General features: G+C 44.0%; 2 protein-coding genes across 2 annotated transcripts in view; both read right to left on the reverse strand.

Annotated features, from left to right (window-relative positions):
• Nucleotides 1-8,776, reverse strand: part of ehmt1b (euchromatic histone-lysine N-methyltransferase 1b) — a gene marked incomplete at its 5' end in the record, with an annotated part of 28,334 nt that extends 19,558 nt beyond the window's left edge. The window contains 5 exons of the mRNA XM_079755837.1: nt 130-278; nt 424-634; nt 1,038-1,549; nt 1,849-1,939; nt 8,756-8,776. Coding sequence (XP_079611963.1) covers nt 130-278; nt 424-634; nt 1,038-1,549; nt 1,849-1,939; nt 8,756-8,776 — 984 coding nt within the window. The remainder of the gene's footprint in view (nt 1-129; nt 279-423; nt 635-1,037; nt 1,550-1,848; nt 1,940-8,755) is intronic.
• A 1,058-nt stretch (nt 8,777-9,834) lies between these two features.
• The window catches only part of arrdc1b (arrestin domain containing 1b), a 31,706-nt gene continuing 25,936 nt past the window's right edge, over nt 9,835-15,604 (reverse strand). The window contains exons 6-8 of the mRNA XM_079755844.1: nt 14,692-14,868; nt 13,000-13,483; nt 9,835-12,579 (exon numbers count right to left, since the gene is read on the reverse strand). Coding sequence (XP_079611970.1) covers nt 12,515-12,579; nt 13,000-13,483; nt 14,692-14,868 — 726 coding nt within the window. The 3' untranslated portion in view covers nt 9,835-12,514. The remainder of the gene's footprint in view (nt 12,580-12,999; nt 13,484-14,691; nt 14,869-15,604) is intronic.

The raw sequence follows: 15,604 nt of genomic DNA on the forward strand, positions 1-15,604 counted from the left end.
AAGATCCAAACAAATAGTGATCAAAAAAGGAGCTCAGCTTTAATCAGATGTAGGATTATTCACCTAAAAACTGTTTTGTGTGAGTAGCTATAAACTCATGCAAACATATTAAACAGCAGAAGCAAAGACCTGGGGATTGGGAACCGGTTTGTTTATCCGTCTGTACATCTCCCGGATCGACCGTTGCTTCATGATTCGCCTCTTCTTCTTGGGAATGAGGGTGTAGATGCCCATTTTCCTCTTCTTCCTGCGGTAGTTCCACACCCCGGCCTGAGACGCTAAAAACACAGAATGCAAAAGTTAAAGGATTTAACGATACACTCTCTAGTCGTATTAGGCCATCAGAATATTCCTAGTGTCAGTCTTTATGAACCCAGGGAGGCTTTGGGGCTCTGGTGCGTGTTCTAGACTGTGCAGTCTAACCCAGTGGGATCTTGTCGTCGGAGGAGGTGGTTGGCGCTTGTGGGGAAGGAGTGGCCGGGGAAGAGGACGTGGTCGGGGCTGAACATGGAGTCATCTCCTCTGGGCTCTGAGGTAGCTGGTGCTGGAGGGAAGGCTGGAGGTGGGAGTCCATCTCAACGCTCTCGGCCTCCGGCCTCACACAGTTTGCTTCCCTCCGTTCCCTGTTGAGAAGCTGCAGAGGACGGAAACCAAAGATAACTTTAGGGTAACTGGGTTGGAATCGCAAGACACCTCGCTCAATGGTAGAGGTATATGTAGGCTGCAGACATGTGGGTTGGACCCATTACCCGGAAAATCCTATCCATTAGACCATCCTGGCCTTATCTCAATGGACTTTGACTCCACTTTTATTTTCCTACTCTTCTAGTTTTAGATGGTGGTGCTTGGTATCATTAACATCAGGTCTAATAATCTCTAGCGGACCTTTTGCGACCTGATCGCAGATCTGGAAACGGTCTTGCAGCAGACCCTTGTGCGAATAACCCAGTAATATCTCCAGCTGGGAGTAGAACACCCGACACTATCCATTAGTGGTGCAGCTACGGGCCTGGTCATCCCTGTACTACTGTGGTTACCTTCTGCGCCAGGCTGACGGCAGGTCGGGACATGGTCTTGCGGGCTCTGTGGATAGTGACGGGCGTTGGGGGAGTGCCGGTCGAGGTGGCGGACAGGCCCGGAACGTTTCTAGTCTCTGGCGTCCGGCGTCCCGACGCGATCCCGGCGTCGCCGTCGCTCTGCCAAGCGTCCGAGCTTTTTGCGTGGCCGGGGGAGACGGGAGGGGGGGGGGATTTGGCAGAATGTGCCGTTAGCTTGGCCCCGGGGGGGAGCCAGTTAGTCCTGCATGGGGAGATCCTGCCGTCCGTCGAACCCCCCCCACCCCGTTTGTCCAGGATAAACCCATTGCTGCCGGTGACCGAGGCGTGCGGGGCGTCCAGGTGGGACGTTCCGTTGCCGCTGAGGAGCGAGACGGGGCCGGCGGAGAAGCAGTGGGTCGCGCTCTTGGGTCCGTGGTCCAATTCCATGCCGTTGGGCAAGGTCTCGGGTCGGGAGGACGGGGTGAGTCTGCTAGCTGCCTCGTGACCTCGCCCTGTTGGATACAATTGATTACTTATTGACACAAGGCATTTTCATTAAACATGTTTGCACTGAAGCTAGCACTTCTGTTAACGACGAAGTTGCCCAAACACAACCCATTGGCTCAATCACTATAGGGAATTTCCCCCTAAAACGCATGTGAAGGCAACTTTAAAGAAAGACATAATTACGCACAGTCTGTATATAGTACATGCCTAGTAGCACAGTTATGCAGTAAATGAGTTACACAGTTAGAGAGCAGCTTTAAGCCACGATTGAAGGACTCGGAATGGAAGGCTATTTCCAACTCACCAAGCCTCATCTCTCCATCAGCTGGGGGCTCCATCTCTTCCTCTGTGATGGAGGACTCCTTACCAACACCACCCTTGGCCAGACCAGTTGGCTGAAAGGCAGAGTCATAACATAAAAAGATGAGCAAACATAAATGATAAGCATCAGTGTAAAAAGAAATGTGCATGCATTTAAAGAACAAGTCAGATCAAGCCTGCTTGGGGCCAAATCGTTGAGTAAGTAAATAAAAAAAAAATGTGTTAATAACACGTACGTTGTTTCAGCAGTTTCATCAATGTGATAATAACCATAGGGAAGGAACTAAATGAGAAGGAGCCAGGTGTACTTCCATTGTCGCTTGAAAAACAAGAACCGATGGACAACTGACTGGAACCGACCCTCCGTTGCTTCTAAAGCACACCCTCAACCGTCAACCACAACCAGTGCCCCCTTTCATCTTTAGAGGAAGAGGCACATCCGAAAGGCTGATCCCACTAAAAGTCTCCCCATCATCTTCCCCTCATAACCATGGCAACTGTCAGGCAGTAAAGCACCTCTGCTCTCCTGCCAGTAGCAGACCACTTCATGCTAGCCCTGCGGAAGCATTGACCTCCAGATGCACGTTACACAAACATCCAGATCTGAGGTTTGTTCTTCCTGTTTGTGAGAGCAGCCAGCAGATCTTATCGGTCTACTGCTACAATCATTAGTTTGCACCAATTTTCAAAGCAAGAAGGGTCTATTTAACTCATTTGTCAGCATTTTAGGGTACCAAGCATGTTCGGGTGCCTAGCATTTAATGCTACATTACAAATAGTGCTACACAACAGGTGAGCTGGGGTTGCTTTCAACATTTGAGGTTGAATGTTGAGTGCAAAATGCCAGTGAATTACAGGTCCCTATATATTTCTCTACAAACACTTTTTTTTACCTTGTAACAGTAGAACACTTTGATACCAATAACACAATATAGTTTGAGCATATATGCAAAGATTAAAAACGTAAGACCTGCTATTGAGTTATCAATGTGCACTTCAAACATGTGAATAGCCCAATACCACAGATTCTTCATTCCTCAAGTCTGTATAAAGCAAAAAAATAATGGTATGTTCAATTGGAAATATGTTGGTTAAACGTCCTATTATGATCCTATTTAGCTGCCTCTCTAACCAAAACGAGGACTTTCTCTGAGGTCTCAATGCTGTACAAGCATTGCAGTCGGTTTCTGTCCCAATATTTTGATCTCCTGGCTTTACTCGTCTTAAGTCCCAAGCTTCCCAAAGACTCTTTCAGAGGCATTGTACATGTATTACGATTTATATTTGTCAAAAGTTAAGACTAGAGGGTGCATAATTACAAATCTGGGAGAGGCCTTTACAATGGGATTCAGGCGCAACGAGTCTAGCTGCTGCTGCTGCTTGAAAGAGAGGGAACCTCTTGCTCTACAGTGCAAAACAGACAATCCACTCATTGAACATGATTCAAAATAAATGGAAATACACTGCAAAGGAGAGAGTGACAACCTGCCTTTCAGTCAAGAGAGAGAATAGAGTAGTGATATGCCCTTCACACAGGCGGAACACAAGAGCTTTCAGCTCAGGTCTAATCAAGAGTCCCCTTGTCAATGGACATCTAGCCGGCAACAGGGCTCATCTGGTGAAAGGTTTCTATTGGATGTATTCAACCCATGCAAGGTTCACTTTTTGCTCCTGAGTTTTAGAAAGTCATACAGGAAACCACTGTTCCCCTGTTCTCCCCCTAGTGGCCAGCCGAGGAACTGCACACATGAAAGAGAGAAGAAAAGGTGGGGGAGGGGAGCATGATAGAGCTGTCTGCAGATCTCCGCCATTTCCTAACCAGAGTGTTTACAGACTTGCTGTGCGAGTTGCACCGGTTTCCCCCTAGACTACCAATAAAAGGCCTTGGGTACACTAGGTTAGGTGGGACAGTGAAAGTAGCTTCAGTTCTACTCCAAGCCGTTCTGTACAGATATCCCTTGGTTGGCACAGAATTCACATAAAAGGAGTGTGAGGAGTATCTAGATAGAAATGCCGGTGCTTTACAAAACAAATACAAGAAAAGACAGGATCAACAGCCTATGTAGATTACGTTGAAATATCAATTGCTTTAATTATGTCATATGGCAATCACATCCAATTTGTTTTAAAAATTGTTTAAATAATGCCCACACCATGTACAGACCGAGAACCCTAAATAGGGTTGGTATTTGGGTCTCCCCAGTTTAGGCCCATCTGTTAGTCCGGTTACGTCCCTCTGAAAGGCTACGAACATGTATGACACAAGACATGCATGTACACCGAGTCAACCTTTCATACAGAGCCGAAACCCTGCGGGTTAAACTCAGCCTGCATGATTCAGACACCGAGACGAGAGAGAAACAGTACAGGAAGCCTTTAGGCAGATCATTGACCACTGCCCTGATGAGAGGAGTGCCATTACAGTCTCCCTACAGAGTTTCCCCTCATAATTTCCATCCAATCTCAATTGTATTACTAATGGCGTCTGCTTTGGTTCTGCATTATCCTCAATCAAAGTGAAGGTTCGGTCTGAGAGAACCGAACTGGTGCCTCATGCCCCTCATCTACTGAAAACACAGTGCTTCCAGCAGAGACTCAGAGAAGAGGCCTCCCTATTTTTATACTTTCTGAAATGTTAGTATGTTACACCTGAATAATTTCATTCCTTCGGTTAGAGACCGAGAGAGGTTGTTCGGAAGACACATGGGAACGCAGGAGAGGAAAAGACGGACCGAAGGGACGAGCAGCTCGGTAGAGCGAGGTAACCCAAGAGAGGATCTCAGGTGAGGCAATCCTACAGATGGGCATGGTTCCAGATGTCCCCAGAGCCAGCAGCCTCCCATCGTTCCCTCCTGTATTCCGGCCTTCATTGCCCTTAAGACAATGGCTGACTGCTTTCCAAAAACCACAACCAAAACCAAGCTACGAATCCCTTCAAACGACACATGACAGCGTTTTGTTCTCGGGAACAGAAAGGCCAACAGCGATTATCACTGCAACAATGGCCTGCTCATCAGGTTCGACACGGATGTATGTTTTCATCGACTGATGATGATGCAACTGCGGCATTAAATTACAAATCTTAGGAAAGCAAATACTGTTCCTAAACCGGCAAGGCAAAAAACAGACATCATCCACAGACCTATAGCCTCAGAATCCAGCCCTTTGCACCACCAGAGGAGACCCTGACAAGTCAGCAGAGTAATGGGGCTATCGCTTCCCCTCTCAATGGAGGATGAGGAGACTCCATACCTGCTTTCTTCTCATGGCCTCCACTGAGTAGCAGAGCGCGTCAGAGATAGGAAGAGGGTGGCGGAGTGCATGTGCAGGAGTGAGAGTGAGAGGAGGGAAGAGTGAGAAGAGTGGAAGAGTGAGAGACCATGATGAGCCTCAGAGCAGATCGGTTTCCCTCCCTTTTCTTCCTTTTCTTCCCCTGCATGCACATTCATCCTGCTGGTCATGTGACCTGGGGAGTCCGTCTTCCAACACCGTCTCCCCTGAGCATGCTCAGTAGGCGCCTAACGAAATGCCATCTTATCTCCAAATGCTTTTCCTTTTTTTCTTACTCAAAAGACATTGCTGCTGATCGTAGATAGATCTCTGTTCTGACAGTAGAAATATGTTTCTATTGTCCTCAGGGCAAAAAAAACAAAACATGTCAAAGCCAGCCAGCCCTTCAAGGAAGAAACCAGTACGGGTCTCAATTACAAGCAACCTTCTCAATCTCCAAGACATTCAAACTTAATCACTCACCATGAGGGGAATAGCACATTCATTGGCAAAATAGATTTAATAAGTATGGGTAAGCTACTATTCCTGATTAACAGGGTTGGTCGGTTTCAAGTTGGAAGTGATGACAATCCTTGATAAATTTGTATATTTTAATTCTCGGTTAATCATTCATACTTTGTCTCTTTTTTCAGTGCTCTCTGGTTCTTTGTAGTTTGCCAAGTCCTGTTTGGTCAACCCCGAACAAAAGAAGAGCATGTTATGCCAAGTATAATTATATTGACGTATTTAAATGAATTCTGTTAAAGCAGTGCATTGACATCTTCCATGGAAAATGGATTCCATGGATTCTTGATTTTGAGGATAAATACCAACACATCTTTTTAATGGTAAGAAGGTACTATTGTTCGTTGTATGAACCCAATAGAAAAGAGATTTTAAAAAAAGATGTAATTTAGAAGCCATGTAATGCAACAACTAGCTTGTATGGAGTGGATAACTTTTTGTTAGGTTTGGCATTTCATCAGGAAGGGCCAAAGAGCAACTTCTTCTTTCATCTATGAACGCTTGTAAGGAAATTCCAAACAATTCTGACATGTCCATCAATCTACAATTAGAAAGATCATAGAACCTCTCTGAGCATTGCCACTTTTTCCCGGGTTCAATAACCCAAATAATTCACCCAAAGGAACTGCCTACATTGTCATCAAAAATAAGTTCATAAATGATGATTGAGCCGTCCCTGGTTGCAGCAAGTAGATGAAGTTCTTGACTTTCATCAGGAAAAGACTGAACACTTTTGGATTTGGTCATGGTCATGATAAGTGAGCTTGTATTCCAATCCGACAAATGAAGCTGACTTTGGATGAATGCTCTCAGGAAAGCTGAGACATCACGGTGGAGTCTTTGGAGACAACACACATCTCCATGTCGGGGGAGGGGGGGGGAACCAAATGTGTTGTGGTGGACAGAGGAGGTCTTTGACCTGGAGAGCCAAAAGGGCAATCCAAGATCAGGTTTTCACACAATTACGTTTAGAGGAGAAAGTTCCCCATATCATTTAAATGATGGCATCATTCATTTTTAAAACAATGCAATGGAATGTCAGTATTGTCTACAATTAGGGCATTTAGCATACGCTTTTATCCAAAGCGACTTACATCGGTTAATACACACATTGACACACCGACGGCAGAGTCAACCATGCGAGGCGACAGCCAGCTCGTCGGGAGCAGTTAGGGGTAAGTGTCTTTGCTCAGGGACACGTCAACACTCAGCTGGGAGGAGCTGGGGATCGAACTAGCAAACTTTCCGTTACAAGACAATGTCTAAGGTTGGTGTGTTTAACTCCCAGACGAAAGGTTCTGGTTTCGAACCCAAATGTCCGAGTCTAATCCGTAGGCATCCTTAACCAGGATGCTTATCTCATACTTGCTCTTGATGACACATCCAAATTCAATAAATTGGACTTTAGATTTGCTTCTGCTAAATTACTAAATAGTAGCTGAGCTGTGCATTATGCAAATTCCTCAAGCATAAATTCAAATTAGTTAGTATTTTACTTCCTGACAAAAAGTGTGGACATGCAAGGGATTTTTCAGATGCATTTCATTCACTGGGTTTCAAATGTCATTAACATTATTTTGCCAAACCAACATTGCAGAAATAGTATTGGTAAAATGAACAGTTATAACAGTCTGCAAGGACGGTATACTGATGCTTATAACATGGCGGTTGAGCCATCTATATGTTTTACACTTCCTGAATGACGAGGGAGTCATAGCCATGGTTTGTGTTGGTCCCATGGAGCCTGCAGAACCTACACTATAGACCAGTGCATGGACGTTTTATTTAAAAGTGAACTATACAAATATACGTCATATTTCAAATGTATTTTTCCATAGATCAATGCTCGGATAGAAGGTGGCCTAGTGATACTTTCTCACCCTTTTCCATCTGGGTAATACATATCTATCTATCCAATTATCAGAAGACTCGATTTTGAGGTGAGGCTGTTTATAAGAAGAAACTGGATGCATTTGTTATTGTTTTTTACCTCAACTTTATTTATAATGGGTAAACCCTAATTGTCCTACACTTAACTCACAGCATTCGGGAAAACTTGCAGAAACCTCATAGCCTACGAAATTATATCCTCAAAAAGCATGCAGATGCTTATTAGATTGGAGGTTATATTTACGAAATAAAGAGTAGGCTGAGTAGCGTCTTGCACTAGTCAATGCTAATAAGATGATGGGTCAGATGATAAGAAATAGGTTTGCCCAGCAGACAAGATGATCACCAGACCACCAGTTCCTCACATCAACAAACGAACACGTTCTCGCTCCTCATGCAGTCCAACTTGGCCACAACAAAGCAACTTGGTTGGACAATACAAACCGCGCTCTTTTGTGCATTCATTCAGAACACACTCACACACAAAGACTGTGCCATAGCAAGATAATTTATCTGTAGACCGGCGACAATACGAAACCGAAATCTCAAAACGGTGTGTTTTACTGGAGATAGCAGGGATCTGAGCCAGTGGTGCCATATGCCATACTACTCTGTGCTGATCTGGTGTATCTTGACGCTAAAACTTCCCCGGTCGAACCCATTGATTCGTTATTCGGACCATAAGTAGTTCAACCAGATAATAACTTCAACAGTCACAATATCGCTCTATAGTAGAAGTGAGCCGGCTCGGCTAACTAGGTAGGCAGCTAACCATTTGAGCTATACATCTTTGCCACTAAGTCCTAGCGACAAAACACTTCAATAACAGAGGCTGTACACACATTAAACACAAATCTGCCCAAAACGCATGCACGTTTGATTTATTCCACACTACTGCTGGAGCTGGAAGAGGTGGATGGCTGACGGGACCCCGGAACGGGCATTCAAAGCACTCTCCGTTTGTTTTTGAAGAATAAAACCTCTTCCGATTCAGATTCCCGGGTGCAGCATCTTCCTGCACACATTCAGTTGCCCTCCAGTCCAACACAAAAGCAATCGGCTCTGTGTTGCTCGGGGTTCAATCAACGAAAGACACGGACTCCAAACCACCGGCGCCGTATTCAAAACAAACCCGGTTTGGTTTTCGGGAAAAGTAAGCGGGTGATTTATCTCTCAAACCGGTGGTAAACGGGTCTCGTACTCACCTCGGATCCTACCGAATCCATGGTGCCTGGACATAAGCTCCGCCCACCGAGGAACGTCATATTTATCGTTCTGGCATCCGCGCGAGGCCACACCTGTGTCACATTTCTTTTGGGGAGATGCATTAAATAGGCATTGAAAAATATGATACTAGAAAATGTAATAAACCATGCGAATCAAACACATTCACTAAAATGCAGGTCGTTAATACCTGAAAAAACACAGGAATTGCCCTTCACAACTTAAACAGAGGGCTGTTTCCTGCTTGTCAGTTTATTGATGAAAGAAAACATTGATTTGGACCTCATCAAATAACGTTTGACTCAGTTGAAATAGATAAATATACAATTTCCCCCATCTTAAATGTATTATTATATTTAATATAGGCCTACATATCTTACCTAGTGTTACAAGAGCAGTTTGTATTCCAAACAACATGTTTATGGTGGTCATAAGCTAAACTGCTTTTATAAATATATAGATCTATGATCCTTTAATACTCACATGTTATAGCTGTTTCATGCTTTCAATACTGCTACAGCAAATACAAGTTCTTTCTTGCACTTTCATAGATGTGGGAGTTGATTGAATACAACAACCCTCCCTTTCCTCTCTGTACTGTTTGCAGGTCCAAGTGTTTTCATCATTTAGACCTTTGACAACGCACACATGAAGTTACACCTAGTAACCTCGTTCATAATATAACCCAATTATTTGGTCTCTTTCATAACTTTCCTTTCAATCAAAACCAAATCCCTGCTCTAGCAACACAATGCTTATCTTGTGGAAGATTTTCCTACAGTATGGTAGGTTTGGCGTTCAACTTTTAAACTTGACAGATTTTATGTATTTTTTTATCAATATTATTATCTGAGAGAATATATATATTTTAATTTGTAATTATTTTTTTATTGTTCTACTAAAAACACATTATATAGGCAGAGATCAGTTTAAAACCTTTCAGAAAAAGTTGCTAGTGTTTTTATAGTACCTTGTTATTTAGAATATGTGGAATATCACTGATCACACAGTAAATACAGATACAAATATTGTTTAGGTCACACATACGCAGACATCAAGGTGAACTGTCAGATGATTTTATTGTTATAGTGTACAACATTGATTGACGTTCATAACATACTACGGTGCTGCTATCTCTATTTCTGTACAACGCACCTGTAAACGCTTTGAAGTAGAAAAATACAAAAGCACACACACCGTTCATGATAATGAACAGGATAAAGAGTATGAACAGTGATTTATTTTTAGTTTCGCTCATGTCTTCTTGTTTAGGAACAAACAAACAAGAGAGGAACCGTTATGGAACAGAAGCGAGGTGATTTCCAGGAACATGCGTTTTGTACTATTCACCATAATGAAGAGATTTGGAATTGCACCTTTTTCTTTGCAACATTTTACAAAGCGTATTTTTTAAACACAATAGTTTAAAAAAAAATACTACAGTTCAGCAGGTCAAAGGTCAACTAGTCGGGCTGAAAGGGACTGAGGAATGAACTCCACATTGCATCATCAAATGTCCAGTATTACAGTCCAAGAGAGTGTGAATAGGCTTAAAATGTTCCTCATATAGTCTTTACCAAATCAAGGGCATCTAATACAGTGGTAGAGTGCATGAGGTCCTGGGTTCAATCCCTGGCATCTCAAAGAGTGCCCGGCCCAGAACGACCACCATATGCTTATGAATGTTCTCAGTCCCAGCTGTTGGTCATGAAATAATGAATGATGACTGTGATTGTAAATCAGCGAGGGTGAGTTTGGTAATGGCTTCAACTAGACATAGTGAGTGGGGGAAGGGGCATAACAGTAAATTTTGAGTAATATTGATAAGTTAAAACAGCTCAAATGATAGCTGACCCCTTTCCAATATCTTGTTTTACTGTGAAATGGGCCAGTCATGGCGTTCATACAGACTTGAACAAAAGAAAAGGATTTAAATCTATAGGTTTAAAGACACAGTGTTACGAACAGATGTTTTTTGTAAGGCATGCATTCACAACAGCAGCCAGTATAGCTTGTGTGGAAAGCGACAAGGGTTCTCACAGTAAGGTGTAGCTGTGGTTCGTTCATAACAAAGTGCAGCAGCAGTCAGGAGAGTCTAGGGCTGCTGGACTCTAAGCCTAAAGGGTTCTGGGTTTAAACTCCCAAGTCTGCAGTCTCCCTATTCGTAGCCAGTCCTAGAGAACGATTGCCAGCAGCTACCTGCACCTGAATGAAAGGAATCTGAATTTGCTGTAAGGGTAAATTATTCTCTATTAACAGGAAAGCTAGAGACTCATTTCAAGTGTATGGTTTACATGTGATAAAATCAATGGAAATGGTAACACACTTGCATGGATGCTTAACGCACACAGAAAACAGAAATGTTGAAACAAGAACAAATAAATTACAAACTATAAATCTTTTTTAACTTTGGGCATGATTCAGATTACTGGAAGATGAGGAGTCTGATCAAAGTAATGGCTGACAAATGAGATACACTTTCTCACTTACACACTGCAAATACACAAGCTCATATGCATGCTCCCACACACACACAATGCAAACACACACACACACACACACACACACACACACACACACACACACACACACACACACACACATCAACACAGAAATATTCAAGGTGCTGGTATGTGCACAATAATGATTTACACAGCAACATAAAGAGAGTCACAGGGACATTTAACCTTTCTTCATTCCTCAAAATAACAACAAATTGGATAGGGCAACAAACCCAAAGTAAAACAATATACAATCATAGAGGGGCAGAAATTGCATAAGTATCTTAATGCGTATCCCTTGTCTTATCTACACAACAATGGACTTAGTTTGTAGGACGAGACAAAGCAGATACAAATACAAACAGCTGGTTCCTTTAGTTTCCACCTCCGCACCAGTTAAATATTCTTTAAGTCCAAGTTCCAACCTGTTCCAGCAGTGGCCACAAGGGGGTAGACATAGACCACTCCTCTGCCAGCAACAACTGCAGCAATGTCTTTACTTACTGTAGCAACGGTGGAAAGTTAGATTCACTGATATCTCACGTCAGAATAATAATTTAAGAAGCTTCCGAACACAAGTAAGATAAGTAAAGATCTGTTGAAAGATAAGTAAAGAATGTTGTTTTCAATTTTTTGCAACCTTCTCTACAGCACCTTGGCAATTTAAAAAGTTAAAAGTGTGTGAATAAAAAGATACATTTAAATAAGCCATTGGTACATAAAGAGAGGTCCCTCCTTTTGCTACAGGAGTAGGAAGACGCAGAGGAACGCATATTGTTTATCAAATGACAAAGCAGGATGCAAAATGAGATTTTAGAAGAACAGAACCCTTATATAAACAGAAACCAGTTGTTTCTGCTTAGGCCCTACTCGTTCACTGTGGTTGACAAACACACAAACAAAAGCTTCATATTTAAAAATGCACAACTTCTAGAATAAAAGTCTTGCCTCATTTGCATCCTCCCAGTAGACCAAATGTACATAATTAAGGCATCATAAATGACAAAATAGCAAAAAGTAAATAACGTCTTAATTATTGTATAGTTCTAGATAATTCGAGGCACAGTGTAATTCCCCCAAATCTAACACCGATTAGAGTTCTGGTGTGTATTCGGTAAAATATCAGTTAAAAATTAAAAGTCTCTTCCTCTCTCCAAAATGTTTTCACATCCACGTCCATCGTGTCCCGTTTCTACCCCACGATTGGTTGAAGGCAGGGAGTGGGAGGGGCTTCGTGGTCTACTGTATTCTGTCTGGCCTCAGGGGGGCGCTGCTGCAGCTCTCTTCGTAGCTCGGAGGAGGTTCTGCACGGAGAGAAATGAGAGCCAGAAGAGGAATGATGTAATCTGTAGATTATTTCCTTGTGGCTTAACTCCATCAAATTAATCCTGGGCCATTGTCTGTAGATGACCCCTGAACTATATAGTACAACCGGTCCCAACCCACCATTGGGGCAGTCATACAATACATATATACACTGTATAGCGGAATAGTTGTATGGGTGTATGCATGTTTGTATGTGTGTTTGTATATATTTATGTGTATTGTGTGTGTGTGTGTGTGTGTGTGTGTGTGTGTGTGTGTGTGTGTGTGTGTGTGTGTGTGAGTGAGTGAGTGAGTGCATTTATATGTGAGTGAGTGAGTGAGTGAGTGAGTGAGTGAGTGAGTGAGTGAGTGAGTGAGTGAGTGTGTGAGTGAGTGAGTGTGTGTGTGTGAGAGGGTACCATGGGGGTAGTCAGAGCTGCTGTACTCCGGGGGTAGGATGAGAGAGCAGGAGGTGGGCATCGGCGTCGCGCTGCCCTCAGAGTAGAAGGGGACGGTGGCCCCCGTGGACACACAGAACAGCGGGGCCGCGCCCGAGGACTCCCCCCCCGGGGCCCCTAGCCCCCCGCCCCCGCCCCGCTGCCCCGGGGCGTGGCCGTAGGCGCTGGGGGACATGGTGGCGCTGGCCTGTCCCGACGGGTCCTGCTGGGAGTGGCTCTTGGTGGGGATCTCCTCGCTGGCCCCGGGGCCCACCCCCCCAGCGGCCCCCCCGTCCCCGTCGTGGGGCTCGGCGGGCGGGGCACTGGGGGTGATGCGGTCGGGGCTCTGGGTGCTGGGGTACTGGGAGGACGAGGCCAGGGAGCGGGAGCATGGCGACAGGGTCACCGCGATGTTACCGATGTAGATGGGCAGCGTGACCACCGCCTCGGGAGACCGTAACGACACCTGGGGGGAGAGAGAGAGAGAGAGAGAGGGAGAGAGAGAGAGAGAGAGAGAGAGAGAGAGAGAGAGAGAGAGAGAGAGAGAGAGAGAGAGAGAGAGAGAGAGAGAGAGAGAGAGAGAGAGAGAGAGAGAGAGAGAGAGGGGCGTCATGGGAGAGAGATAGAGAGAGAGAGAGAGAGAGAGGGGCGTCATGGGGGAGAGAGAGAGAGAGAGAGAGCGAGAGAGAGGGACGTCATGGGGGAGAGAGAGAGAGAGAGAGCGAGAGAGAGGGACGTCATGGGGGGAGAGAGAGAGAGAGAGAGAGAGAGAGAGAGAGAGAGAGAGAGAGAGAGAGAGAGAGAGAGAGAGAGCGAGAGAGAGGGACGTCATGGGGGAGAGAGAGAGAGGGGCGTCAAGGTTGAAGTCAGGCAGCCATCCTCGTTAGGTTGGGGCTTTTGAAGAAGGGGTGTGTGTGGGTGTGTGTGCGTGTGTGTGTGTGTGTAAGGTAAAGAAAATGCAATATTCCAATAAACTCATGTTCAAATAAACACATTCAACTCTTTTTCTGTAGTCTGGTACTGAAGCATGTCCATAAATGTTTATTGATAGCAGTGAGGAAGTATTCTGCTTCTACTCAATATTCATACTTATTACCAAGAACTACTAATAATTTAAATATCAGAATTCATCATTAATCTAGGGAAAACATAAAATAAGTCAATGATTAAGACATGTACTTGAATTTTAATAAGGTGCCAGTGCGCATCAAAAAGCATAAAAATAGAGCTTGTATATCAAATCCAAACCCCCTGCCGGGCTAAGCCCAGCCTGTCCTCAAATCCTAGTGAGGCCAGTGCCTCCGACCCAGATAGTGTCTAGATCCAAGATGGCCGCCCAGTGAAGGAGGCCCATTAAAAGTGATGTGACATGTAGATGGGAACCATACAGACAGCAATGACTGTGCCACTCTTAACCAATGGAAGGATCGCTGGAGTTCAAACTATCTTAATTCTATCAGCCTACAAAGACATAACCAAAAAGTAGATAAAAAACAAAATACATATTAAATTAAAGAATTTATAATAAAAATAAACCATTCATGTATAATTAAATACAACAAAAATGATAACAAAAAATATAAAAAATAATGACGATAAATACATAAATATAAACAAAAAAATGGGTGAATGAATAAAGACGTTACAAATGCTGAATGAGCCGGTGTCTCTGACCTGGATGAAGTAATCCACCTCTATGAGGCCGCAGCAGGCCAGCGCTGACTGGGGGAGGGGCGGGACGATGATCTGCTCCCGCCACTCAGCGTGTTTCCCCGCCTTCACCCCCGCCCCCTCCACCTCCGCGATGGTCCGCAGGTCGTACAGCGGCCGCTTCGTCCGATAGGTCACTTTCTGGGGGGGGACAGAAACACACGCATGACATTTAAATTTACATTTAGGGCATTTAGCAGATGCTTTTATCCAAAGCGACCTTCAATAAGTACATTTGGCAGAAGAAAGTGAAACAATATGTTGCAGTCGGTACAGTAAGGATGGTTATAGGACCAAGTGCAAAGCACTACAAATCGCTAGGTTAACCCATTCCCTGAATATAACTAAGATAGCTAGGATAAGATGCTGCAAAACTTAGTACTATAACTTAGTGCGACATACAATAAGTGCGTACGTTAAGTGCCAGGACGTACAACATACAATAGGTAGTAGGGGTGAGAGGGGGTGGCTGTCCAGAGGCCAGGTGAACTCTGGACAGGTGTTTCTTGACATGGCTAAACACGGGTGTGGGTGGTGCATTTCACATACGTAGAAACCAGTTTACGTTTGATTTTTAACATTTTAAAAAACAAGGAAATTATTAAAATACAAATATAAAAAGATGTGTCATATGTAAATGTATTCTAACAAATGAGTTAATGCATTCATTCATTCATAAATGCACATCCTTCTGCTATTCATTTGGGTGTATATCATGTGACGTCAGCGAATTGGCTAGAACCACCGCCAGTTTCCATGGCGTGGCTTTATTAAGGCCTTTACATGCTCAGCCAAGCTCAGCATGTAAGAAACATAACCAGCAGCCTGCAATATAAACATAGCAACATAGCCACATGGCTTCAGAGCACTGTGGTGT

This window comes from Pollachius pollachius (assembly GCF_949987615.1).
Source record: "Pollachius pollachius genome assembly, chromosome: 18".
Lineage (NCBI taxonomy): Eukaryota > Metazoa > Chordata > Actinopteri > Gadiformes > Gadidae > Pollachius > Pollachius pollachius.